A 24,595-nucleotide genomic window follows, 5' to 3' on the forward strand; every position below is an offset into this window, starting at 1 on the left:
TTATTTTGTGTAACCATTCCCTGCGTGTGCCGGGAATAAAGGTGTTGTTGGAGACGCGCTGGCCCTGGGCTGTGCTTGGCTGAGGGATGGGATGGGGACGAGGGGGTCATGAGGGGCTGGGGGGTGAGGGGGGAGCGCCGCCATGTTCCGTGACACAGCAGGGGCGCCTCGCGCCGCCCCCTTTGATTGACAGCCGCGCCAGCCAATAGCGCGGAGCCGCGGCGGCGCGCGCCCCGCGTGGGGCGGGGTTCCGGCGCGCGGGGCAGGAAGAGCTGAGGCGGCGGCGGAGGAGGAGGAGGAGGAGGCTGAAGGTACCGGCCGGGACCGCCGCGACACCCCCGGGACCGCGCGCCCAACGGGGGCCGGGCTGGGCATCTCCTGCCGGGGAAGGAGGAGGGGAAGGCGGCACGGCAGCCTCGGGGAGCCCGGCAGAAGGTCGCGGCCTCGGGCGGGCGGGGGGGTGCCCGGGCCGGGCCGCGAGCCCCGCTGTCCCGGCTGGGCTCCGACTGTCGCTGAGCGGCGGGACCGGGGCTGGCCGGGCTGTGAGCGCAGCGCGGCCCCGGGAACAGGGGCACGGTCCCGCAGGGCCGGCCGGGCCCGGCATCGCCAGGCCCGCGGGTCAGGCAGTGCGGGAGGGGGCCGGGGGCCGCCGTGAGGGGTCAGCGTGAGGGTCAGCGGAGCGCGGGGCAGCCTGTGGGGCTCTGCTGGAGCCGCGGTCTGAGGATACAGCAGGGCTTCCTGCTTTGAACCGTGGTTCGAACTAAAGAAGGAAGCGCCGGGGGACTGTGGCTTCATTTTCAAATGCCTCAGCACACACTGTGCTTTATTAGTGGAGGGCTGTAGAGCCTCCTGTCTTCATCCAGGGTTCTGCCTTAGCTCAGTTGAATCACACTGGGATTCTGCAAGCAGCGGGACAGATTGGTTTTGTGGAGCAACCTGGTAAAGGTCGAAATTTGATTTTGGGAAGAGACGATACGGGAAGGTTTCTCATCACACCTGCTGCTCTCTCTCTCTTTCCAGGATGTCTTCAGGCGCGTTATTTCCGAGCCTGGTGCCAGGCTCTCGTGGCTCCTCGAGCAAATACCTGGTGGAATTCCGAGCAGGGAAGATGTCCCTGAAAGGCAGCACTGTAACTCCAGACAAGAGAAAAGGCCTTGTTTACATCCAGCAAACCGATGATTCCCTCATTCACTTCTGCTGGAAGGACAGGACTTCGGGCAACGTGGAGGATGTGAGTATGAGCTTGTGTTTCAGTGCTGAGGTGTTATGTCGTGTTCTGATCTGCTGGCACTGCAGAAAGAGCTCCTCCAGGACAGATTAGGGCGAGAATGTCACTGACAGACCTGCACTTCCACATCCTCTGTGCTCTGAGGAACAGATGGAAGAAAGTTTGCGGAGGAGGGGAGAGGGATTTGGGAGGTGAAAAGGAATATTGATGCATTTTCTCAAACATTTGTTTCTCCTGACACACTTTCCAGGATTTGATTATTTTTCCTGATGACTGTGAGTTCAAGAGAGTCCCACAGTGCACCACAGGCCGTGTGTATGTATTGAAGTTCAAGGCAGGATCAAAACGACTCTTCTTCTGGATGCAGGTTTGTGGGGAGCCAGTGACAAAGGTCTTGGATCAAAATATCCCCAGTATGACTCATACCAAGAGCAATTCTCTTGCAGGAGCCCAAGACAGACAAGGATGAGGAGCACTGCCGTAAGGTGAATGAATATCTCAACAATCCCCCCATGCCAGGGGCACTGGGTGGGAATGCCAGCGGAGGCCACGAGCTCTCAGCACTGGGAGGTACAGTCCATTCTCTGCTCCTTCATGTCAGAGGCTTTTTTTTTCTTTTTTTTTTTTTTTTTTTTTTTTTTTTAATTTATGTCTAGACTAAGCCCCTAGAGTTCCCTAGGAAGAAATCATGATGGCTGTGGAGGGTGAGTTGGGGACAATGTTAATACCAGAAGCATAAAACATGCTTTTAGCAAAATAAACTGTGCTGTTAAAACAGTGTAGGCTGAAAGCTAAGACTGCCAGGAGAAATCTCTTTGTTTCCAGTAGATTCTCTGGAGTCTTACCTCTTTATGAAGCCAAGTTACATTTATCTTTTATGAAGATCATGAATCAGTAAACACTTGAAACTGTTTTTCCATACAGAATGTGATGCCAATTAATCTCCTGCTGTTTGAGCCGGAGTGCTGTGAAAAAAACTATGTGAATATGTTGTGTTTCAGAATGTTTTTGTTTTTAGGTGAGGGTGGCTTGCAAAGCCTTCTTGGAAACATGAGCCATAACCAGCTCATGCAGCTGATCGGACCAACGGGCTTAGGAGGACTTGGTAAAATGCTTTAATATCTTTATGCCAAAATGGTATTTTCTCCTGCCAGGTTAAATCTTACCTGACAATATTTTCAAGTAGTGCTATTGATCTCAATAGCACTTCTTTCATATGAGAAGGCAAGGCCCTGCCTCTGATGAGCTCAGGGACAGAAAAAGGGTACCAGATTCTACACAGCACTCATCTCAGGGCTTGATCTGCAAGGAACTGTGGTTCTGCTCCTTGCTGCACTGAATCTTCTGCTTTTTTTTCCCTTGTTTTTTTCCTACTCCTCTTCTTCCTAAATATTCACTGGAGCAGGGGCTGAAAACCAGTGATTTGCTCCTGGTGAACGTGATGGTTACCAAGCTGTGGAATTGCTTCTGTTGTCTCTGATTCAGTGAATATTTGTATGTAAAGTAGAAAGAGTTCAAGAGGAAGGTTGGAGTGGTCCCACCCCACAGCACTCCCCAGTCAGAGGGGCAGGGCTTCTCTCCTGGGCAGCCCTGGGAAGAGCTGGAATCTCTGATTTCTAAAGGGGCTGAGGGCTGTGTTGGAGTCCCTGCTGTGGTCTGTTCTCAATGCTGTCCATGCTCCAGGAGCATTTTCTGACAGATCAGACCCTCGAGCGCAAATAGGCAAAGGAACACAGATGGCAGTGACAGAGGTTCTGTGCTTAAGCTCAGAAGTCCATTTTTGTGAATCTGGCTGGTGTCTTTTGAGTTTCAGATGCAAGTCTCATATTGGTGGCATGTTCAGATGCAAATCTCATGTTAGTGTTGGAAAAATCTGGCCTTTTAGGATGTGTTTGGAAAAGATCTTCCTCTTGAAGCTTCACATAATCCTGAGACTGTCCTCCTTTTCTCAACACTTTTCCTTAGCAATTCTTCTTTCCTTGCCTTTACCTCCAGCCATTAGCCAGACTGACATATAACAGAAAGAACCATCTGCTTGCTGCTGCAAACAGTGGTTGTGGTGAATCCCTGGGGATCATTTCCCTTGGGAGTGTCTTCACATCTGGTTTGCATCTCTTTCTCCTGCTCCTGGGTCACTTTTACCATGAAATGGGGCAGAGCAGTGTGTGGTGCAGCCAGGTGAGCTTCACCTGCTGTGACTGCTGCTGGGGAAGCTCTGGGATGAGTGACAGAAGTGTTGGTTCCATGGGATTGTTCCTGTACAAGGAGGGACTGGCAGGGGCTCACTCTGACCACAGGGTCTGCAGCTGCAGTTGGTCACAGGTTTGCTCACTGGGGGCTGTTGTTCTGTCCTCAGGTGCTCCCAAAGGTGGGTGAGAAATGCAGGTGCTTTGTGTGCATAATGAGCTGTGGTGCAAGGAATTGCTGATGGGAAATTGATTGTTTGGCTGATGTGGCTCAAAGGAGTTGTAGGGGAACAGTGGAGTCCCTGACAATTCCAGGGGGGCCAGCAGCCAGGCCTTTTCCCAGCTGAGGTTCTGTGTGATGGAGGAGGCTGAGTCTGGTTTCTTTGGCATAGAGGTGTTGGTTTCCTGTGGGCTGGGGTGTGGAGCTGTCCTTTCTTTGCCTGTGAAGTGTTTGAGAGCTTGGCTGATTCTGTTGCTGCATCTCTGTGTTAGGTGTGAAGCTGCAAACCCCTGGTCTGTGAGGAGAGAGTGGTGGTGGCTCAAAGACGCCTCTGGGATCTTCCGCTGAGGGCCTTGGTTTTAAAGTTGATAGAAAAGTTGGATTTTTGGTATAGCAGATCAGAGGAGAGGGCTGTGTTACAATGGTGTACATATGGCACAAACCAGAGTAACTTCTTCCTTGTGTGCACCTTGAAATTGAGTCATTTCTGACACGTTCAGCTCTCTAATGGGGATGCAAGATCAGAAAAGAAGATTCTGTTAATTTATGGAAGGGGATAGGAGGGTGGGTTGGGCTCTTTCACCCCCTCCTCTATTTTAGCAAATAAAACCTTTCAGGTACAAGAGCAGCCTCTCCAGAGAAGAGAGGTGCAGAAAACCTGAAGAAAGAGATGTCTAAACCTGTTGTTCTTTCATGTTTACGGAAGGTGGGCTGGGCGCACTGACGGGGCCTGGGCTGGCCAGTCTGCTCGGGAGTGGGGGACCCCCAACCAGCAGCTCATCATCCAGGTAGGAGGCCTTGTGTGCCCTGGGCCTGCAGGGTTATTGTGCTGTGAGCTTGCACTGCTGTGGGAGGAATCAGGGCTTATTCAATGGGGAATGTGGTGGGAATCAAGGCTGCTTATTACCTCTCTAAAATGACGTAGGAGTTTTTCATATTGTAAAGGTTTCAAAAGAAGCTTTTCAGAATACAAGAGGTTTTTGCAGGGAATTAATTCTCCTGATTCTCTTGGGCAGCTCTCGCAGCCAGTCGGCTGCAGTGACTCCATCTTCCACGACTTCTTCCACGCGCGTAACGCCTGCCCCGTCCGTTCCTGCGGCTGCCTCCGTGACCAGCCCCAGCCCCGTGCCCAGTTCGGGTAATGGAACCAGCTCAGCCACCAGCCCAACCCAGCCCATTCAATTGAGTGACCTTCAGAACATTTTAGCTACTATGAATGTGCCATCTGGAGCAGGAGGACAGCAAGGTAACAGTGCTCTGACCAGGCAGCTGCTGGATCCAGGAGTCCTTTGGAGCTGTTTTACTGTCCTGTCCTGTTCCACATTGGTTTGAAAGGTCTCTTAATTTTTTTGTTCCTTAATTTTTTTGTTAAAATTTCAGTGTTGTTTTTGACTGCTTCAGGAGACTTGTTCTCACTCCAAAACGGAGAGGAAGAAAAGATGGTGGCAGTGTGCTAATAAGTTTTAATACTCAGACCCTAACTAGATAATTTGCTTTACATGACAAAAACATGGGGTTTTGGGTGTAGTCTAATGGCCAACCCTTTGTTTTCTCCTAGTGGACCTGGCAGCTGTTCTGACTCCTGAGATCATGGCTCCCATCCTGGCCAATGCTGAAGTTCAGGAGCGATTGATGCCTTACCTTCCCTCAGGGGAATCCCTGCCGCAGACTGCCGAAGAGATCCAGAACACCCTGACGTCTCCTCAGTTCCAGCAGGTAAATGCTGGCTCTGGGGGGAAGTGCACTCCTGCTTCCCCCTTTCCCATCCTCCTGATTCACCTTGCCCTGCTTTTCCAGGTTCCTGGCACTGTTCAGAGTGGGAAGTTGCTCAGTAGAAGTGGAAAGGAGGAGGGACATGGTTTAATGGAGCACTAGTTCTTCCTGCAGTCACTCAAGGGCAGATAGGAATGGTTTTTACTTTTTCTTTTGGAGTTGGGCTTTACCTTTCTCTTTACTATAAATGCTCTCTGGCAAATGACAGGAGCAGTAGCAAATTCATTGTTCCCCTTCAGCAAATGGCTCCTTAAAGGTCATTTCAGGTGACTGAAGGGATGAGATGCTCATAGTTACTACATTACATCCTTTGAAACACCAGTCCCTAATTTCAGGATACTGTATGTGATAAAAGCTGGTGTCTAACAGACCCATCTGAACTAGTAATTTACACCAATTGATTGAAATTTGTCCATTTGCAAAATTTCAGTAGCTGAAATGACTGTTTTAGATTAAACTGTACCAAAGTCCATGCAGACAAAAGGAAGTGAGGGACATGTAATTGGTGATTATTTTACTGCATATCTGTTCCCAAGCCCTGCCCTGAGAGGACTGCTCTCCTCCTGGGCTTACTGCTGCAGGAATCTGATGCAAACTTTATTTTGATGTTGACTCCAACCCACAGGCTTTGAGCATGTTCAGTGCAGCCTTAGCTTCAGGACAGCTGGGCCCACTCATGAGCCAGTTTGGGCTACCTGCAGAGGCAGTAGATGCAGCAAACAAAGGCGGTGAGTGCTGCTGCTGGTGGGAGCAGGGGAGAGGGAGTTGTTGGGGGTGTTGGTACTGCACACAGCCACTGAATGTGGGGTGTAAGGATCAGCTGCTCCCTCTCTGAGTTTTGGGTCTGCAAACTGACTCTTGAAGGAAAAGGAAGGTGGGACAGAGTGAAGTGTGATGTGCAGTGAGAGAAGTTGGGGTTTTACAGAGAGATGTTGGTTTTGTTTTCTTGCTAGAGATGCAAAAGGCTCTGGAGGTGTCACAGTCACCTTGTTCAGGAATGCCTTTTTTTTATGTCTTTAATGATTCATCTGAAATCAGTCAACAGTCAGGGCCAGCTCTGGCAGGAGCTCTTTTCCCTAATGAGCTTTTAGCATCCCTTTCCATTACTGCAAGGATTCTGGTCTTAGGAGGCCCATGCACAATTAAAAGGCATAAAATGCTGTGTCAGAGAGATCTGGATCTGTGTTACTGTTGTTTAAAATTTTCCTCCCTGCTAATTCATACTAAAGCAACTGTTTGCTTTCTAAGTAATGAAGCTTTGACATTGTGTGGACAATGAGTCCAGCCCAGGAGATGCAATAACTCATTTGTTTAACTTCTAGATGTAGAAGCCTTTGCCAAAGCCATGCAGAACAGTGTCAAGTCAGACCAAAAGGAAGGAGACTCTAAGGACAAGAAAGATGAAGAGGAAGATATGAGTTTAGATTAAGTTATTTGCTCTTCCTTACAGATATTCCTAGATACTAACTTAAGCAACTGCAGTAGGATTACTAACTTCATATTATGCTTATATAAATCTACAAATAAAGGAATTTTCTTTATCTGCCATACTGTTCCTTCCAATCTGTACAGTACCCCTACAGTGCTGATTGTCCCTCTTCCAGCTCAGCAGCCTGATGCTTAATCTCCCCAGGTAAAGTGAAAGATTAACATAAAACTTTATTTGACTCCAAAGTATGTACCAGTGATTTACAAAGACCATCTTTAATACTACAACTTTAAAAACAGGTCATAATTACATTTAAGCTGGACATGTTAAAAACCCATTTTACAATATTTACCCCTCATAAAAAAAAACCCACAATATAATGATATAAGTTACAAGTCCATTTCAGAAGCAAGATTTTGTCCCCAAGTGGCCAGAGATATATATACACACACAAATATATATATGACGTGTAAGTGCACGAGTAAACTGGGTGTCTTGGGAGAAAAAAGCTGCTTCAAGTGGAGACTGCACTACACCAGGGCAGAGGGATGCTGAGCAGGAGCCAGGGTGGGTGAGGGCCAGGTGTCACCCTACACACCTGGCCAGATGTGGAGGTAACCTTTCTATTTCTTCCCTTTCTTGCTTCACACAACAGGACTTTTGTCAGTGTACTACCAGTGCTGAATTCAAGTGCAGAGCCAGTGGTGGTTGTGCCTTTCTGCTTTTCCTCAGCAGTTCTCCCAGCCTATTCTGTTCTTTTTTTTGATTCTATAAATTACTCTGATAAGAAGATGCTAATTCTGCGAACAGAATTTTGTCCAAGTTCCCCCTTGCAGAGCTCTAGCAGTAGCAGGTGAGCTGAGACTGCCCCTGGGGGGAGGTTAAATGTGCCCTTGCTTACAAAACCCCCAAACCGATGGAATTAATCCAGTTTGTCCTAATTGCATTTATTATACAACAGAAACTGCCTGCAGCCTTTATCAGCAGACACTCTGTGACATTTATTAACAGCCTCAAGTGTTTGGTGAACTAAATCTATGTGCGTTGTACGTGTGGGGTTAAGGGAACAGGATTCAGGACGTGCTGCAGGGCTGCTCTGTCTCCTGCCACGAGCCCCGGGGCAGCACGAGCCCTGGTGCAGCTCCTCGACCACCCAGGGAGGGACTCCCCTGTCGCCACATCCCACTCCAACTTTTTGGTTCTATTTGTGAAGCATCCCCAACGTGCCCCCTTCTCCCCAGCCATCCTCCCCTGCCCTCCTTCCCCTGGGATTCGTGGCCCCTCTGGTTTGGCCCAGACCTGTGCCTGCAGTCACTGGTAAGTGTGTCCGAGCACGGTCAGTGCTCGCGGTGGTGGCGCCGGGGCCGGAGCAGCGTCCTGTCCCTCAGGCTGTCCGTGGATGTGGCACTGAGAGCACGGGGCAGCCCTTGAGGCCCACAGAGCCCTGGGCAGTGCCAGCTCGAGGCAGGTCCACGTGCCTCTGGTTAATCAGCAGGTTCCTGACACAGCCCTCGTAGTGAGGGAGGGGAGGTAACAGCAGCCCTGTGCTGGCCTTGTCTGTCTCTGCAGAAGAACCAAGGAAAAGCAGGCATTAGTCTGGCAAAGGCTTAAATACCTCCTCCTCACACCAGGAATAGAATCTCCCTTGTCCTTGGGGTACTTCATCCTGGAACACATCTCTCCCAACTCACCTGGCAGCCCTCCCAGGGAGAAGGTTGCCCTTGTGCTGGGTGCAGGAGGCTGGCTGGGTCCCACTGTGTGGTTGCCTTCTGCATCCACATCCACCTGGATTACGTTTTTCCATTTGGTAACTTGAAAATAAAACAACAATCAGTACTTCTTCCATACCCATGGAGCAAACCCACCTCTGCTCTCCAGCCTAGATCAAGAGCAAAACTACTGCCAGAGTCAAAGGGGCTGGCCTGGCTCTTGGGAAATGCCCAGAGTCTGGACAATCTCCCCCAAAACCTCACCCAGCCCTGGCTGAACAAGATGAAGGTTTAAAATAGAGCTGTGCTGAGATGGGGCTGCAGCTGTGCCCCCAACCCTGAAAAAAGCTTGATGCAAAACTGCTGCTCAATGGCAGCTGCATTAAAGGCTGAGTTTCCTGTACAGATATGAACCCTGCAATCCCTGCTGCCAGCTGTGAGCTTGGAGCCCTTTTGGACACACTTGACACCACAGCAAGTTGGGCTTTCACTTTAAACTGGACTCAGTCCAGGATGGATCAAATCCTGTGGCACATCCTCGGCCTCTCCTGCAATAACCTGTCTCTCTTGGCTACCAGAGCTGACAGTGCTAAGACCAGGCAAGAATTCTTGTTAATTAGGAAATGGACCTCATGGCACCTACAAACTCCCAAATTAAGTGCATACGGCAGGGGGATAGGGTTTAAATTGCTGAGCTGAGCTTGCCCTGAGCTCCCCTAGGAGATGTGGGCTGAGCAGGGCTGGAGCAGAGGCACAGAACCAGGGGAGCTGGCACCTCACCTGCAATGGTGTGCCACTGCCCGTCACACAGAGCCGGGCATGTCACCGACGCTGAGAACTCATCAGCCCCAGAGCCTGCTCTCACAGTGACCTGGAGTGAGACAAACCCATCAGAGCTGGAGAGACACCCATTCCCTCTGAAACCCTGTGGGGAAGCCACCCTGCCAGTACCTTGGTCTCCTCCATGTAGAGCAGGAGATGGTGGCTTCTCCTCGTGCCGATGTGGAAGATGAGACCAGAGGCACTGCGGGGACGGACCTCCAGTGTCACCTCCAAGTCCTGCTCAGTCATCACTGCATCAGCTGGAAGGGAAATATTGCTGGTAAGGAAAAGAGCAAGGGGATTCCTATGGAATGTGATCCTCCTAGTCCCAGGCTGCAGTGGGGTACCTAAGGTGATGGAGCCGCCATCCGCAGTGAAGAAGACGCCGCTCTCCAGTGCGCCCTCGTAGCACGGTGTCACCCCAAAAGTGCGTGAGGGGGGACCCAGGGGCCTCCCATCCAGCTGGGGGTTCCTCAGGCAGCCATCAAAGCTGGAGGCCGACGCAGCCTGTGGAGAGAGGCCACTGAGCACAGAGGGGGCAAAGGCACCAGGTGATGCCATGGCACTGGGAACAGGCTGAGAGAGGGTGATGCCATGGCGCTGCCAAACCCTTACCGGTATGTGAGCCTTGGCTTTTCCAGCTGGAAGCCCCCCCACGTACAAGGGAGTCTGGGCCACGAAGAGCCCTGGGGTGGCCACTGCAGCACCCTGGGCTCGCAGCCCATCGATGACCAGCTGGGCCCGGCTCTGGTCTCTGCTGAAGAAGACCTGCAAGGAGCAAAGGTCAGTGCCAAGACTGGGGTGTCCTGGGTTGGGAGCAGCCCCAGGGCTGTGCTCAGGAAGGGAAGCTGAACTCAGAGGTTTGATGTGACTTCTCTGTCCCCTTCCCCTTCGCTCCCTGGGACTGCAATGTGCAATCAAGAAGCAATGCCCAGAGCAGGGCTGCACTGAGCCACCCCCTGCAGGGGCACTGCTGTGGTTCAGGGAGGTCCTGCTGAGCTGTGTGCCTGCTCACCGTGTGCCACCGCCGGTCACGGTACTTGTCCTTGCTGCGGATGCGCAGCCGGCGCCTGCCGACGTTCACCAGGAAAACAAAGCGCCCGTTGGACACAAAGAGAGCCATGGAGGAGCCCTGCTGGCCCGCCACGTAGAACAGCAGCCCACTGGAGGAGTTCAGCTTCACCTCCAGGGAGAAATGGGACCTGCAGGAACAGGGAGTGATGAGAGCACCCAGCTCTCCTGCAGCTGCAAGGGACGTGTGTTTCCAGGCCATGATCCCAGCCCAGGTTTGCATGGAGGTTTGCTCACCTCCACCCAAAGGAGGCTGGGATCTCATCAAACTCCCAGCGGCTGCTCGGGGCCCCCCCGAAGCGGAAGGTGCCCCTGGCAGCGCGGGGCTGGGGCTGCAGCTGGCACAGCCCGTCCTGGTCGTGGCGGCGGCCCTTCGGCGCAGGCTTGCCCGACACCTGCACAGTGTGCACAGGAATGGAGTGAGGGAGCATCCCTCACACACCAGCAGAGCTGAGCAGTGGCACGTGAGGAGGATGAGGGGGAGGATGAGGGGAGTTCTGGTACCTTGGGTTTCCGCCTGTCCTTCTTTGGAGTGACTCTGAGCTGCTGCGACTGCTCGCCCAAGGGACAGCTCATGGTGACATTGATGCTCTGCGTGTTCTGCTGCAGGTCCACCACCATCTGCGGCTCTGACATCCTGCACACAAGGAGAAAAGGTCCTTGTCACACTAGCAGGGAGGTGGGAAGGGGCTGATCCCCGCTGTGTGCAAGTGGCACAGTCTCACCGTTTGACAAAGACGTTGCTGATGCAGCCGGTGAGGTTGCTGGGGGCACCTGGCTCTGGGGACCCCCCGAGCTGGAAGAGCTGGCGCCCGTCCTGGCGCCGATGCCGGTGGCTGGGCCCGGGGCCCGTCGTGGTGTCCTGCAGCTCATCATCCACGTACAGCCGGAGCCTGGGGGTGGCAGCAGGGGCTCAGCAGGACCCTGTGGCTGTGGGCACCCCAGCACACCCCCAGCAGGACACGTACCCACGGGCATCGCTGTAGAAGGCCACGTAGTGGGCCCTGCCATCCGCGTAGGCGCTGTCAGTGGTGACTTTGCTTCCCAGCAGGCTCAAGGCCAGCTGGCCCCTCTCGAGGGACACCTGGCACGTCCCCTCCTGCAGAAAGCATCACCCAGCAGCTCAGCAACTCAGAAGAGCCCACTTCCCCACTGCCCTCCAGGAGCTAAGGGTGCAGCTCTCACTGCAGATTCACATCCTGACCCCACCAAAATCCCCTCTTTCCCCAGGGAAGCAGCACTCTCCCCAGCAGCCCCACTGCCAGGAGATCTGGGGGCCTGCAGGTGCCCACCTGGGTGGAGTGGTGGTAGAGCAGCCCCTCACGCTGGCTGGTCTGGAAGCCGAAGCCGCTGTAGAAGTTCTGCAGCCCTGGCACATCCGTCAGAGCCAGGGTCAGGTATCCATGGCCATGGACACTGACTGAGCGGGCAATCTGGGAGAGACAGCACAGAGACAAGGTGGGAGCGTGTCCCTGGCCTTGCTGGGGTGTGAGTGAGGAGCTCTGGGTGTGCTGGGTCTGGCTGTTGCAATGACCTGCCATGACCAAGCACCTCACCATGACCCCTCTGCACCGAGCACTTGGGAGGTTTATGCTTGTTTCTGTGTGAATGAGGGAAGATGGGGCCTGTCCTGGGGGTGGTCCTGTGCTCCCTTTCCCTCACAGACCCTTTCCCCAACCTGCCAGGGCCTTGTGCTCACCAGGAGATCCGAGGTGCAGCCGTAGCTGACGCCCACGGTGCTCATGCGTTTCAGGTCGACGTATTTGCCAAGAGCCTTCAAGCCCTTCATGCAGCCCCGGATGGGCCCACCCGTGGGGAAGAGAGCTTTCAAACTGCAGGAGAAGCAGACAGTGTTAATAAGGACAGCCCCAGGCAGGACATAGCTCTAGGCAGGATCTGGCCCTGCAGCTCTCCAGGAAAATGAATCGTGATGGTCACAGGTTATCTCCAGTGTCAAGGCTGCTCTAAAACACAGCACAGCAAAGGAGGGCTTGGTGACGCCCACCAGCACCTCATCCCTCACCAGAGATGGAAAAGTTACCATCCTTAAAAGCTCAGGAGGATGGAAAGGGAGAGGGAATCTTTCCCCACAATTTCAGCAGGGTTTCAACAGCCCTGGATGTGGCTGAGAAAGGGCCAGGGTGGCCACCAGGGACTCAAGGGGAACATGCTGACTGTCCCACCCCACTGCAGGCTGGACCCACCTGGGGGGCAGCACAGCTGGGGGCACACCCCCCAGGTAATAGGAGACAGCATTCTCCAGGGAGTTCTCCTGCTCCACCACAAAGATGGTGAGGCGCTCCACCCGCACCAGGATGCGCTTCTTGTTATTCATTTTGAGGAGGAAAATCTGGATCTGGAGACAGAACAGAGAAATGATCTGTCAGTCTGTCACAGAGGGCAGGACAAGGTGTCCAATTAATTGCTCAAGTCAAAAAACTTCTTGCAGCTCTTCCCCCCTCAAAAAGAAGGGTCCATGTGCCTCCCCACCCTGGATGAGGAGCCCTCCCTCCAAGAGAGCCCCTTTCCCTCTTACCGCTTTGTTTGTGGCACTGCTGATGGTGAGGGAGGAGGAGTTGCTCGGTTTTGCCATCTCCAGGCCAGAGCTGAAATCATAGTAAAGAGCCAGCTTCCCATCCCGGATGGCCAGACACAGGAATTGACCCTGGGGGAGGCAGGATGGACACTCAGGAGGTGCCAGGATGTGGCACTGAACCCATCTGCCCTTCAGCACTGGTGGGAGCAGGTCCCACTGCCCTGCTCACAGTTATTGGGGATTTATCTTCAAACAGCAGCCCTGTGCTGGGGTTCAGGGATAGCACTGCAAGCTGGAAATGCTCCTTGCAGCACTGCCTGCCCCAGTGAACCCTGGCCCAGCTTAGAGAGTCTCCTAAGTTTGGGAGTCCCTCCAGCACCAGCCAAGTGACTTTTGTGAGGTTTGGGTCCAGTCCTCTCACGGCATTTAACAACAGTGCTGAAATCCTGCTCCAAGCAGCCCTGAGATCTCCAAAGCCCTCCTCTCCCAAGAGTCCTGAACTGGGAATGCCTGCAAGGCGTGGGACTGTCCACTGAGGGATGAAGGCTCCCCAGGGGAGCAAGCACCTGCCTGGTTCTCCAGGAAGAAGATGATGCCGTTGTAGGAGACCACGCGGATCTCCTGCTCGAAGCGCTTGGTTGTGCCGAACTGGCTCTCAAACTTGATCTCCGCGTAACCGGTGCCATCAAAGTAGGAGCCGTCAGTCAGCCAGGGGTCTCCTGTGGACTTGGACCTGAGACACACAGGAGCCATCAATCCCAAGGCTCTTGCCACAAGCAGAGCAGAGGGAAGGGCCTGGAGCAGGGCGCGGTGCCCACCTGGCACAGGGTTTCTCCACAGCCGTGTCCAGCTCGAAGGTCTGCTGGAAGTTGTACAGGCTCACCACCTCCTCGTTCAGCGTGTCCAGCTCCAGGCACCCGCGGTAGTTGGGGTAGCGCAGAGCAGGGGGAGGCTGGGAATGAAACCCAACATTTGGGACAGGTTCTCCCTCCTGTAAGAACCTCCAAAGGCATCGCTGACACCTCCCAAAACCAGCTCTCCCTCCCTGCTGCCTGCCTCACCGTGAAGCTGGAGGGGTAGCCCCCCACGTAGAACACCAGGTTGTGTGGGTCCAGGTTGAGCAGCCCCTGCTCCCCCTTGGCCACGCTGTCTCCCTTGATCTCGTGCACCCTCTGCCTCTCCACGATCACCGACATGTGCCCGTACTGCAGGATCCTGCAGCAGGGAGGGATGGTCAAGACCAGAGCAGATCCCCAAAGGATCTCCCTGCCCTGTCCTCCCTGAGCAAAAGCCCTACCTGTTGATGCTGATGGTGACAAACTGCTCTCCAATATCCTCGTCAACACTCAGGGAGGTTGGTTCCTCATCTCCCAGTTTGTAGATCCAATGCACTCTTTGATCCTTGAGCACAATGCCCATGTAGTCTCCAGTGGCCTGAGCTCAGGGAGAGACAGGGCCACTCGTTGGCATTTGGGACAGGCAGCAGCTCTCCCTGGCAGCCCCAGGGTTGCACTGGACCAACAGCCCCTATTGCAGTCCCCACCCAGGCTGATGGCTGCATCCAGGGGCTTTGTGCTCCCCACAAAGATATTCAGGGATCAGGTGAGGGACTGATGTCCAGGCATGGACATCATCGATGCAAGGGCCCACTCCACCCTCTGGCCCCTCTCACCTCTTGGCTGCCCAGGTACAACACGAACCGCCCCTCCTGTGCCTCGTCCTGCTGGCTCCTGGGCTCGGGGTTTTGGATGTAGAATTTGAGGGACGTGTAGGCTGCTAAATCCTGCAGATTGCTGGGCATCCGGACCTGCACCCCTGAGCTGCCATTGAATTTCATGGGCACTTTCACCTGCAGGGAGAGAAATCCAGCCCTGTGGCACTGAACCCACTGCCACCTGTCTGATCACTGCCAGTTCCACCAAATCCCACGAGAAAGAGACCCTGCCTTATGGCCCCAAACACCCTCCCCTTTGCATGTTACCCTCAGGTAAGCTCTCCTCCACCAAGCCCCCAGCACACCGTGCCCAGCCCTCACCCTCCCCTGAGCTCACCTTGCTGGCAGCATTCCTCGCCTGTGTGATCAGTTGCCGGATCCTCACAATGTTCTCTGACACGGTGGCATTTTTGTTCCTCCTGTTCTCCAGGTTGCTCAGCTTCTCCAGCAGCAGGGGAATGGTGCTCTCCAGGCTGGACACTGGGGATGAAGAGGAACCAGAAATTTTGGAGGTTAGGGAGAAAGGGAAATGCAAAGTTCAGGCAGTTTGAGAAATGCAAGTCAAAGCAGTGGTAGCTGGGAGCAGTCAGAGAGAGATCCCTCTAAATCCATCAGCCTTGAGGAGTCTGAGAATGCTCCAGTGCATGCAACCTCTGACATTGCAGGAGAGGAAAAAAAACAGGGCCAGGACTTAAAGCATCCAGTATTGGTTACCTCCCTCTGCTCTTGACCTGGAGCTGCAGAGCACAGCTTTCAAAAACACTCTGGGGGTATCTGTGCATGCAGTGGCTCATATCAGACTCCCCCTGGCAGCACACCAGGCTCAGCACTCACCAGATTTCCTGGCATCCTGGACTGCCTGGTTCAGGTCTTCATTTCGCAGGCCTCCATACTGGTCCTTCCACTCATCCAGGTTCCTCCTCATGGTGCTCAGGGTATCCTCCACTCTCGCAGCTGTCTCGTTGGCCTCGGCAGCAGCTGCTTTGGCATTCTGGATTGTGTCCTTTGTGTCCTCTGCAAAGAAAGAAATATCTCTGAGGTGTCCAGGAGCAGGGAGGAAGCACCCTTGGGTCACAGTAAGTGCAAGAAGAAGGGAGCAGAGAGAATCAGTCCAGCCACCCCAGAACAAACCTTGCTCCCTGCCCAGCATGTCCTGCACAGACTGGAGCTGGGTCAGGAGCTGCTCCTTCTTCACACGGAGGTCAGCCAGCTTGTCCTTTGCTGTCTGCAGAGTGCCTTTAATAGCTGCAATCAAAGAAATGCACGTGCTGTTTGCTGGAGCTCACTCCAGCCCAAAGGACATCAGATCCTGCGAGGAGCCTCTCTCACCCCCATTGAGTTTGCTCTGCTGTCTCCTCGCAGCCTCCTCCAGGCTGCTACTGTTCCTCTTCAGCGTTCTAGAGGCAGCCCCAAGGTTTTCTGATATGACATTCTGTGAAACAAACAGCACTCTGAAGAGGAATTCAAGTATCTGGCTCTGACTGCACACCAAAGTGCTTGTTGAGACAACTGCAGTGGGGTGTGACAGGGAGACCCAAACACTGACAACAGCCCCAGCTGTGGCAGACTCTGCTCTCAGGCACAGAACACAGTGCCCATGTATCAGAAGGAAGTTTGTTTTTTGCCCATCTTTACAGGGCTCCCCCCAGCACTTACCATCAGGGCCTGGCTGGCTGCCTTGTCAGCATCGTGGGCTGCTTGTTCTGCTTTCCTCACAGCTTCAATGATGCTGGCATAGGCATTGGAGGCATCGACCGCCCGCTGGATAAAGCCATCCTGGTTTGTGTCCTGGATAATGCTGCGTTGGAAGATGAAGCCATCAAGTCCATGGAGAACACTCAGGCTCTTGCCCATGCCCTCACAGACAGCCCCCTTTGGGCTCCTCAGCAATGTGTGCTCCAGTATAAAACTTTGGAGGTGATACCCACTGTTCCCCTGCCATGGTGGGGCTGCAGTTTCCCATCCCCAGCTCTGTAGGAGACAGCCTGACCAGTGAGGGTCAGGACAGGTGCCTCACCCAGACAGGTTCCTGGCGAGCTCATCCAGGAGCTGGGCATGCTCCTCTGCCTGCTCCACGATGGGGATCTTGCTGCTGGCTGGGGAGAACTTCTTGACCCGCTCGGTCAGGGGCAGCTTTGCCCCATCCAGCAGCGCTGCCAGCTTCTCATATGCCTGCAAGGACATCTGTCACTGCTGAGGGCTGCCACACCTCTCCCTCTGCCCTTCCAAAGTGCCCCTGCCACTCACCTCCTTAGCACGCTCCATCATCTGCAGGAAATCAGAGACCTGGGCAAGGGCGTCCTGGGCCATCTGCAGGGTCTCCTGCACCAGCGCATGCTGCTTTTGCAGCTCCTGGCTCTTTTGCTGCACACAAAACCCAGGGTTAGGGACCAGCAGGGCTGGGACAGCCCCACCTCACTGCATGGCCAGGACCATGGTGAGGGTGTACCTGACTCTCCTCCAGGTTGTTTCGGTTCAGGCTGTTCAAGTCCTCTGTCTGCCGGGTTTTGTTCACGGCCTCGTTGAGGGCATCGCGCAGATCCATGAGCTGGGAGCTGTGCTGGGCCAGCCGCTCCTGGATGCTGCTCAGCAGGTCCTGGTTGGACTGCCAGTGCGTGTGCAGCTCACTCCTCACCCGGTGCAGCACTGGGGAGGGGGATGAGAACTGCTCCTAACTCCTCTTCCTGTGTCACACTGTCTCCTTCTGTGCCTGGCTCTGCTCTCACCAGGCAGGTACCAAGCCCAGAAGTGACCATCTTCCATCCCTCCCTCCTTTTCAGCCTAGATAGCACAGGATCTTGTTCACAACTGTTTGGTGAGAGATGGGATCTCTTTCAAAGACACAGCCATGCCTGAAAAGCTCCAGATGATGGAGAAACCCCACCTGAGGCCTTGATTACTTCCACTGTGAAAAACTACTTGTCTCCAGCAAGAGCCAGTTTATAATCCCAGCTTTCAGTTATGTTTTGCCAGGGCCTGTTAATCAGAAGTGTTCTCTTTCTGTGTTGCCAGCATCCCTGGTTGGGCTCAGTGCTCTCATTCCTGCAAGGATCCCCTCAGGACAGCATAACTACTGTGGGTGCTGGCTGCTGGTTGTTACTTTATGGGGACAGCAAATAGGAAAAAACATGGTGTGACTGAATCACATCCATGTGTGATGTGAATACATCACATAACAATGGTGATTCATGGTTCTAAGTGCTGTCATTTTTGTTCATCAAACAGAACTACACAGTTAGTTCTACTCTGAAATTTCCCTCAAGGGAAAGGAATCACAAATTGTCCCATTGGAGTGTCACAGGGGACTCTGAAACTCCTATAAAAATTGCTGGGGGTGCCTGGCTCTTAACAACACTCTCTAAACATGACCACGATGTGCAGTGTCTGTGTGGGCTCCAAGCCAGACCCAGCAGGATCTGGGCAGCCCTGTGCCACTGAGCTGGACTCACATTTCTGAGCCTCCTCATGCTCACGCCTTGCCAGCTCCTCCTGGGCTCCCAGGCTCCTCTCCTTCATCTCCCTCAGCATCCTTTCCACCTCGGCCACCTTCTGCCGGAACTCCTCGCTGGACGTGGTGCTGGTGTTTGCTGCCCCAACCCTGGCCATCTGCCACACCAGGTCTGCAGAGAAACCCACAGCCCTGTCAGACTGACCAACCCTGATCATCTGCTGCACCAGGTCTGCAGAGAAACCCATACTCCTGTTAGACTGACCAACCCTGGCCATCTGCCACACCAGGTCTGCAGAGAAACCCATACCCCTGTTAGAATGACCAAACCTGGCCCTTCACAATTCCCTGAGATTCTTCTCCTCACAAACCACTGACAGCTTTCAGGCAGCACTCTCACAACAAATTGCTTGAATCACCCGGAGGCACTGCCCCATGTTTCTGCCTCCTTTGACACTGCCAGTAACACACACTGGATCTTGAGCATCTTTCTGTGGATTTATCCCCTCTCCCAGATCCAGCCACTCTGTTTTGCTCAATCTCTCCTGAAGCTGCAGTGCAGATCGCCTGTTTTGTTCATTTTAGTAACATTTGTGGAAGTTTAATGTGTTTTTTCTTGTGTTTAGCCAAGCAGCTGAGACTCACAATAAGCTTGGTCAGAATAAAACCTGGGATTCTGCAGGGATCTTCATCTGTATTTTCACTTGTTCTCTCCATGGCTTTTCTAAGCACTGCAGTATTTGGCAGTGGTTGAAACCAAGAGCAGGGAAAAAAACCCTGAAGACCCTTCTTGACATACCTGCAATGGCCCTCTGGATGCTCTGGATGTGCAGCAGGAGCTGTTCCCCCCTCTGGTACATGTCCCTCGTGTGCTGCTCAACGCGGCTCGCTTCTCTGTGAGTCATGGTCATCTACCACAAAAACACTGGCTTAGCTCCAGTATGAGATGGCATTTTATGTGATTTGTCAGTGGGACTGCTGCTTCCAAAAGGCACACAAGGCCTGGGAATGTGTAGCTTGTGAGGTCTTTGAACGAGCCTGCCCAGTGCTGCTGTACTACAATGGACACTGAAGGATGATCTCAGCACCTTCAGAGAAGCACAAGCAGTAAATGCAGCTCTAATGAATCAGGCTCTAAATGCTGGAACAATCCCAACACCCCAGAGTTCAGCACTGCTCTGTGCTCTTAACACAGGAAAAGCCCCAAAGCCTGGAGCCAGGCACACCTGGGTCCTGATCAAGAGACAGGGAGCTGCAGTTTGTTTTTGCAGCTCTCTGGGCAGGTATGTCATCAAGTAGAGGTTTTTTCCTCTCCCTCAGATTAGGAGCATTTAGGCAGTTTATAAATCAAATCCAATTATATCAAATCTTGCTCAGTTTGTAGGTTCTCTGAAGACACAACTTCTGGATTTTAGACTGGATCTAGATTCCATCCATGATGGACCCAGATGTTCTATGTTCCTTACTTGTATGCCCCTTCTATAAATGATACTTGATTGAATTTATTTTTACTGCTTTAAGTTGGAGTCACCGCAAAAGCAAGCACTAAATAAAAAACTGCCAATGTCAAGAGACATTTAACAGCTCTCCAAGGGAGAAAAGCAGGTAACCCAGCCTGAGCCTGAGAAACTTAGTTCTGGTCAAGCAGGAGATCCAACCTGCCTGTACTGGGCTCCTCACAGCCTTCAAAGCCCTCATTTTGGTAAAAGGGGGATTTGTGCTCTGGTAAACAAAGATGGAGAAATACCCTACTTTGTGCTGCAGTGCGTTCAGGTCCTGTGTCAGATCCATGTTCTCATCCTCCAGCTCATCAGCCCTTTGCCTGACTCTGCTCATGGCTCTGTGATACTCACGGAGTTGGTTCTAGGAAAAAAAAAAGAGGCTAAAAATCAGGCCAACAGGCCAGTAACCACGGGCAGAAGGTGATGTGAAACCCCCCACGTACAGCAATGGCCATGATGGTGCTGTTGAGGCCGTGGAGGCGAGCCCAGGCGATGGAGCTGGCGTTGAGGGTGACCAGCTGGCCGCGGATGGACGGGAAGGACGTCTCGATGTTCTGCAGGTCCTCCAGCAGGAGCAGGACACAGCTGTCACACACTGCAGGGCAACACAGCACTCAGCACAGGTCCTGTCCAGGCTTCCCTCCCCTCTTTCCCAGTGGGACACACACCTTCACACTTCATGCTGTCGGGGCCGTTTGCCACCAGGATCTCGTGCTGGCGCAGGCACACGTCGCACTGCTTCCCCGTGAGCCCGTTGGGGCACGTGCACTCCCCAGTGCGAGGGTCACAGGAGCCCCCTCTGCACTCACACTCTGCAGGGTTGAGGAACAGAGAATCATTTTGTGCTTTTACCACTCTGGAGAGAGGGGAAGGAGTGGTTTTATTCCAGCTGTGCTCATCCACGTGCCACTGTGCACCTTGCACAGCTGCCAGCTGTTTTCTGCCTTCACCAACTGGACCAGCAGCACAGTCCTGTCCCAGTGCTCCCAGCTGGGACCCTACACTCACTTGTGCAGCCGCCCTGGCCGAAGCCCCAGTAGCCTGGGGCACACTGGTGGCAGCGTGGGCCGCTGACCCCGGGCAGGCAGCTGCACTGGCCACTCTGCACGTGGCAGCTGCTCCCCACGGCGCCCACGTCGCAGTCACACCTCCGGCAGCCCGAGCAGCCCTCAAAGCCGTAGTATCCCTCCTGGGGAAAAGCAGGACATGGATCTCTGGTCAGCAAGTGTGCCTCTCTCCTGGGTCAGTGATGTGAGACCCCAGTTTTCCTTTCTAGGTGTGTTTTGAGCGCCACAAAACTCAAAGTAACATGGCAAAGACGTGGAGCTGCACAAACACAAACACCATGGCACTGCCCTGTGAACCTGCCCATGCCCAAGCTGGATGCACTCAGGAAAAGGGGGTTTACTGCAGTTTCCCAAATGATGCCACTTTACTGGAATGCTGCCTCCACTGCCTGTGCCACGTTCAATACACACGCAGCCCTCACCAGCTGGCAGCCAGCCCTGTTCTGCTCACAGGTCTGGGGGATGAGACTCCAGGGTTGCCCCTCACCCCCATGACAAGGACAGGCACCACCCCAGGGCCCAGGTGACCCTCACCTCACAGCGGTCACAGTGCTGGCCTGTCACTCCAGTCTTGCAGAAGCACTGGCCAGTTTGTGGATGGCAGGAGTCAGTCCCACAAGGCGAACAGTTGCACTCTGCCAGGGAAAAATACACCCAGTATTACACTGAAGAGCCTGTCAGCCATTCACAACACTTACTGCCAACAGGGAAGCCTCTTTCTCTCTCATCTATCAAAGTTAAGACAGAGCCTGTCCCCTCTTGGATTTGTTTCTCACAACAACTTATTCCCTTGTGCACTCACGTGTGCAGTTCTTGGCCAGCACGGCGTCCCCGTAGTAGCCGGGCGCGCAGAGCTCGCAGCGCGCGCCCGCCGTGTGGTGCATGCAGCCCGAGCAGGCGCCCGTCAGGGAGTCACAGCTGCTGAACAGCATGTTGGGATCCGTGTTCCCACTGCAGTCACAGGGCTGGCACGAGCTGCCAATCACCAAGGGGTTGCCGTAGAAGCCCGGGGCACACCTGGGGACATACACAAGTTACAACAGAGTGAGGATCCCGCAGCGTGCAGTGCAGTTGCACAACTGGGACAGCGTGAGCATCCAACACTTGTAACTGCTGCAGCCCTCAGGGATGTCAAAGCACTTTGTGTTTTGCCTCGTGACACCTCAGAAAGGTGCCTTTATCACAGGCTGCAAGTCAAGGCAAAGCACACACAAGTCATACACCCACAGTAACAGAATTTCAGCAGTTGGGCATTTGCAGGCTGAAAAGGACTGAAGGAAATGCTGCCACAACAAAGCACACAGGAGCACAGCCAACTGTTTTTGCTGCAGTCCTTAAGGGGACAACTTCTGTGCCACAGCAGTGGCTGCACAGGGTCAGTGTCTGACCCCAAACACGAGTGCCACCCCCCTTACCGCTCACAGTTCGGTCCAGCGTAGCCTGGCTTGCAGAGGCACTGCATGTTGGAACCCTTGTGGACACAGCCAACAGCAAAACTGAAATGAGAATGGGGACACAGGGAGGAGCAGTTACTCTGATGTGGTGCCAGGGGAGCTGATCACTCATTGTGGGCTGTTGGGGTCTTGGATAAGAGGTCATGAACATGGTTTGGGGACAAGGACAAGGTTGGCATTGGGACATCTGCCCTGGTGGGGCACAGAGTGGTTAAACAGTGAGGCCAAACAGGCAATCCCATCCTGGGGTGCTTACTTGTTAGAGGCAACTGAAAGAGGGCATGGGCACCCAACACACTGCAGGGGTTCTTGGGCAGAGGGGTTGCCCATGTAGCCATCCTTGCATCGCTCACAGTGGTCTCCTTCTGTGTTGTGCTGGCAGTTCTGCAAGGAAAAGGCAAGCCTGGGCTCAGCACTGACTACAAGAAATGGTGCAAGCACTAAAAACTTCCCATCAGGATGCCTCAGTCCTTCCTCTCTCCCAAACCCCCTTGCACCCTCAGCTGACCCCGAGCAGGGTCACCACTGAAACAGTGAATCCAATGCTCCAACTCAGGCATGGTTCTGTCAGCCCAGTTAGTATGTAAAAAGCTTTTCAATCACATGCTACAGACCTCATAACCCCTAAATATCACACTGCTCCACTGTTTACTTACAAGGCATATCCCAGAGCCTGGTAGGCACTGATCTGAGTGGCCATTGCAATGGCAGGGGATGCATTTTCCCAGAAAGAGCCCCTTGGTGTCCCTGTAGTAACCTGGAGCACATTCCTGAGGAGACAGAAAAAGGCAGAGATCTGAAAAACAGCCTGATACTTTTGGGAAAAGCAAAGAAACTAAATCAGTTTCCATGACAGAATTCCCACTGGGTTGTACTGATGGAGAAAAGATTATAAGCAACGATGAAGATTTTTCAGTGCAGTTCTTTCCTGCTGCTTTTAACCAGGAGAGAACTGGCCAGAGAGAAGGACCCATTACAAGGTACTGCAACACCTGAATGACTTCCCCATCAAGCCCCAGATGAAACTTTTGCACCTCTCCCAAATGCACGGTGTTGTGGTGGGGAAATGCTCCTTCATTTGGAACAGGCTGAGTTGTCATTTCAACTGAAGCCCTCAAGAGCCAGCTTGGAGGCAGCTGGTACCCAAAACACGAGTATCTGACCCCTCTGACTGGAACAGCAGGTCCCCTTGCCCCTTACCTGGCAGGAGTCTCCCTGGTAGTTGGCTGGGCAGAAGCACAGCTCCACGTTGCTGGCACGGATGCCCGTGGCTGTGTCTGTGGCCATCTCCAGCACCACGCGGCGCAGGGACACGGAGGAAGAGAGCTGGGAGAAGAGTGCCCGGATCTGCAGCTGCTCCAGGTTTGCCAGCACCATCATGAGCTCCTCTCTGGACACAGGGTTGTGAGTCTCTGTGTGCCTGAAGTTACCCTGGTGGGAGAAAACCTGACATTACTGGCAGGAAGCATAGGCACCTGAACATCCAGCCCAGCCTCCACATCCATGCTGCTGCAATCTTCCCCCTTTGCATGGGTGAAAAAGGCCTGCAGCACCTAAAATGCTGAGCTCAAAGCAATCATCCCTCTGCCTGCATGAGGTCTTGTCCTTTCCTACATTGTCTGAGCACTTCACTTGTGTGCAAACTCACCTCCACCAGCTGCAGCCGGCCTTGATGTGCCTCCCCTGGGGACGGGTAGGCACCTTCCAGAAACATGATGCTCATCTGATTTCCCTGGGAAAAGCAAGGAAGGTGTCAGCCATCACCTCACCCTGCTCCTGCATCAGCAGGGGGCACCAGGGGATCTCCTGGGCTGCACCTTCAAGATGATGTCGGGCCGGGACTCCATGGGAATGAACACATCACCCCTGCGAGGGTTGGAGTGCAGCTCATAGCGAAGGTGCCCTCCATAGGAGGAAACCTGAGGGAGAGACAAATCCCATGCGTGGCTGCAAGTCCTCACCACTGAGACAAGACAGAGATGGCCATGCTCAGCTGGAGTGTGAGCAGTGCCTGCATGTCAGGCTGCTGGTGAGGCTCCTCATTCTCTTACCTGGTCCCCAAGGTAGGAGCTGGGTGCAACCCAGTAGAGCTCCTGGTAGGCATCTGGGAGGTTTTTGAGGTCAGCAGTGACGAGCTGCTCCCGTGGGCTCAGAGCTGTTGGCACTTCGTGGCGGTCGCTGCTCAGCAAGAGCCACCCGTTCATGTCGACAAACTGGAGGGGAAGAGCAACTGTGGGTCTTCTAGTGGAGTTACAGGAAGTATTTGGGTGTTGATGCTCCAGAAGAGCAGGTCCCAGAGCAGCAGAAAGGGGAGTAACAGGCTCACACCTCACATGCATCCTGATGAAGCCACAGGAAAGCTGATCATCACCCCCGCCCAGCACATGAGAACCCAGAGACCAGGAAAAGGGGCTGAAAGCAGGAGATGGGCACAGG

The 24,595-nt window shown here is 53.7% G+C and overlaps 2 protein-coding genes across 5 annotated transcripts in view; one reads left to right on the plus strand and one right to left on the minus strand.

Moving 5' to 3' along the window:
- Window positions 1-226: 226 nt before the first annotated feature.
- Window positions 227-6,953, plus strand: ADRM1 (ADRM1 26S proteasome ubiquitin receptor). 3 transcript variants are annotated; one of them, XM_033074694.2, is made up of 10 exons: window positions 227-311; window positions 1,021-1,231; window positions 1,479-1,595; window positions 1,675-1,798; window positions 2,247-2,333; window positions 4,341-4,422; window positions 4,651-4,880; window positions 5,193-5,350; window positions 6,033-6,135; window positions 6,730-6,953. In XM_033074694.2, exons 2-10 carry the CDS (start codon window positions 1,022-1,024, stop codon window positions 6,834-6,836), a joined length of 1,218 nt encoding a protein of 405 aa, XP_032930585.1. In that variant the 5' UTR covers window positions 227-311; window position 1,021; the 3' UTR covers window positions 6,837-6,953. The 3 variants fall into 3 exon arrangements, with proteins under 3 accessions (XP_032930585.1, XP_032930588.1, XP_032930586.1); XM_033074695.2 differs by lacking the exon at window positions 227-311 and adding an exon at window positions 331-435; XM_033074697.2 differs by lacking the exon at window positions 2,247-2,333.
- An 88-nt stretch (window positions 6,954-7,041) lies between these two features.
- The window catches only part of LAMA5 (laminin subunit alpha 5), an 83,088-nt gene continuing 65,534 nt past the window's right edge, over window positions 7,042-24,595 (minus strand). For both annotated transcript variants that reach the window (XM_033074693.1, XM_033074692.1), the window contains exons 38-80: window positions 24,211-24,372; window positions 23,977-24,078; window positions 23,808-23,891; window positions 23,360-23,590; window positions 22,816-22,929; window positions 22,416-22,543; window positions 22,121-22,201; window positions 21,508-21,722; window positions 21,240-21,340; window positions 20,647-20,827; window positions 20,307-20,450; window positions 20,082-20,233; window positions 19,889-19,999; window positions 18,936-19,047; window positions 18,138-18,308; window positions 17,138-17,334; window positions 16,936-17,052; window positions 16,706-16,860; window positions 16,345-16,486; window positions 16,018-16,120; window positions 15,820-15,933; window positions 15,523-15,702; window positions 15,026-15,168; window positions 14,647-14,823; window positions 14,272-14,408; window positions 14,036-14,189; window positions 13,793-13,926; window positions 13,545-13,707; window positions 12,975-13,103; window positions 12,643-12,794; window positions 12,138-12,270; window positions 11,731-11,871; window positions 11,407-11,537; window positions 11,164-11,331; window positions 10,943-11,075; window positions 10,676-10,833; window positions 10,383-10,569; window positions 9,983-10,135; window positions 9,715-9,874; window positions 9,497-9,627; window positions 9,326-9,416; window positions 8,528-8,647; window positions 7,042-8,399 (exon numbers count right to left, since the gene is read on the minus strand). In XM_033074693.1, the coding sequence (XP_032930584.1) occupies window positions 8,221-8,399; window positions 8,528-8,647; window positions 9,326-9,416; window positions 9,497-9,627; window positions 9,715-9,874; window positions 9,983-10,135; window positions 10,383-10,569; window positions 10,676-10,833; window positions 10,943-11,075; window positions 11,164-11,331; window positions 11,407-11,537; window positions 11,731-11,871; window positions 12,138-12,270; window positions 12,643-12,794; window positions 12,975-13,103; window positions 13,545-13,707; window positions 13,793-13,926; window positions 14,036-14,189; window positions 14,272-14,408; window positions 14,647-14,823; window positions 15,026-15,168; window positions 15,523-15,702; window positions 15,820-15,933; window positions 16,018-16,120; window positions 16,345-16,486; window positions 16,706-16,860; window positions 16,936-17,052; window positions 17,138-17,334; window positions 18,138-18,308; window positions 18,936-19,047; window positions 19,889-19,999; window positions 20,082-20,233; window positions 20,307-20,450; window positions 20,647-20,827; window positions 21,240-21,340; window positions 21,508-21,722; window positions 22,121-22,201; window positions 22,416-22,543; window positions 22,816-22,929; window positions 23,360-23,590; window positions 23,808-23,891; window positions 23,977-24,078; window positions 24,211-24,372 (6,171 nt within the window). In that variant the 3' untranslated portion in view covers window positions 7,042-8,220. The remainder of the gene's footprint in view (window positions 8,400-8,527; window positions 8,648-9,325; window positions 9,417-9,496; window positions 9,628-9,714; window positions 9,875-9,982; window positions 10,136-10,382; window positions 10,570-10,675; window positions 10,834-10,942; window positions 11,076-11,163; window positions 11,332-11,406; window positions 11,538-11,730; window positions 11,872-12,137; window positions 12,271-12,642; window positions 12,795-12,974; window positions 13,104-13,544; window positions 13,708-13,792; window positions 13,927-14,035; window positions 14,190-14,271; window positions 14,409-14,646; window positions 14,824-15,025; window positions 15,169-15,522; window positions 15,703-15,819; window positions 15,934-16,017; window positions 16,121-16,344; window positions 16,487-16,705; window positions 16,861-16,935; window positions 17,053-17,137; window positions 17,335-18,137; window positions 18,309-18,935; window positions 19,048-19,888; window positions 20,000-20,081; window positions 20,234-20,306; window positions 20,451-20,646; window positions 20,828-21,239; window positions 21,341-21,507; window positions 21,723-22,120; window positions 22,202-22,415; window positions 22,544-22,815; window positions 22,930-23,359; window positions 23,591-23,807; window positions 23,892-23,976; window positions 24,079-24,210; window positions 24,373-24,595) is intronic.

Source organism: Catharus ustulatus, chromosome 17, assembly GCF_009819885.2.
Source record: "Catharus ustulatus isolate bCatUst1 chromosome 17, bCatUst1.pri.v2, whole genome shotgun sequence".
Taxonomy (NCBI): Eukaryota; Metazoa; Chordata; class Aves; order Passeriformes; family Turdidae; genus Catharus; species Catharus ustulatus.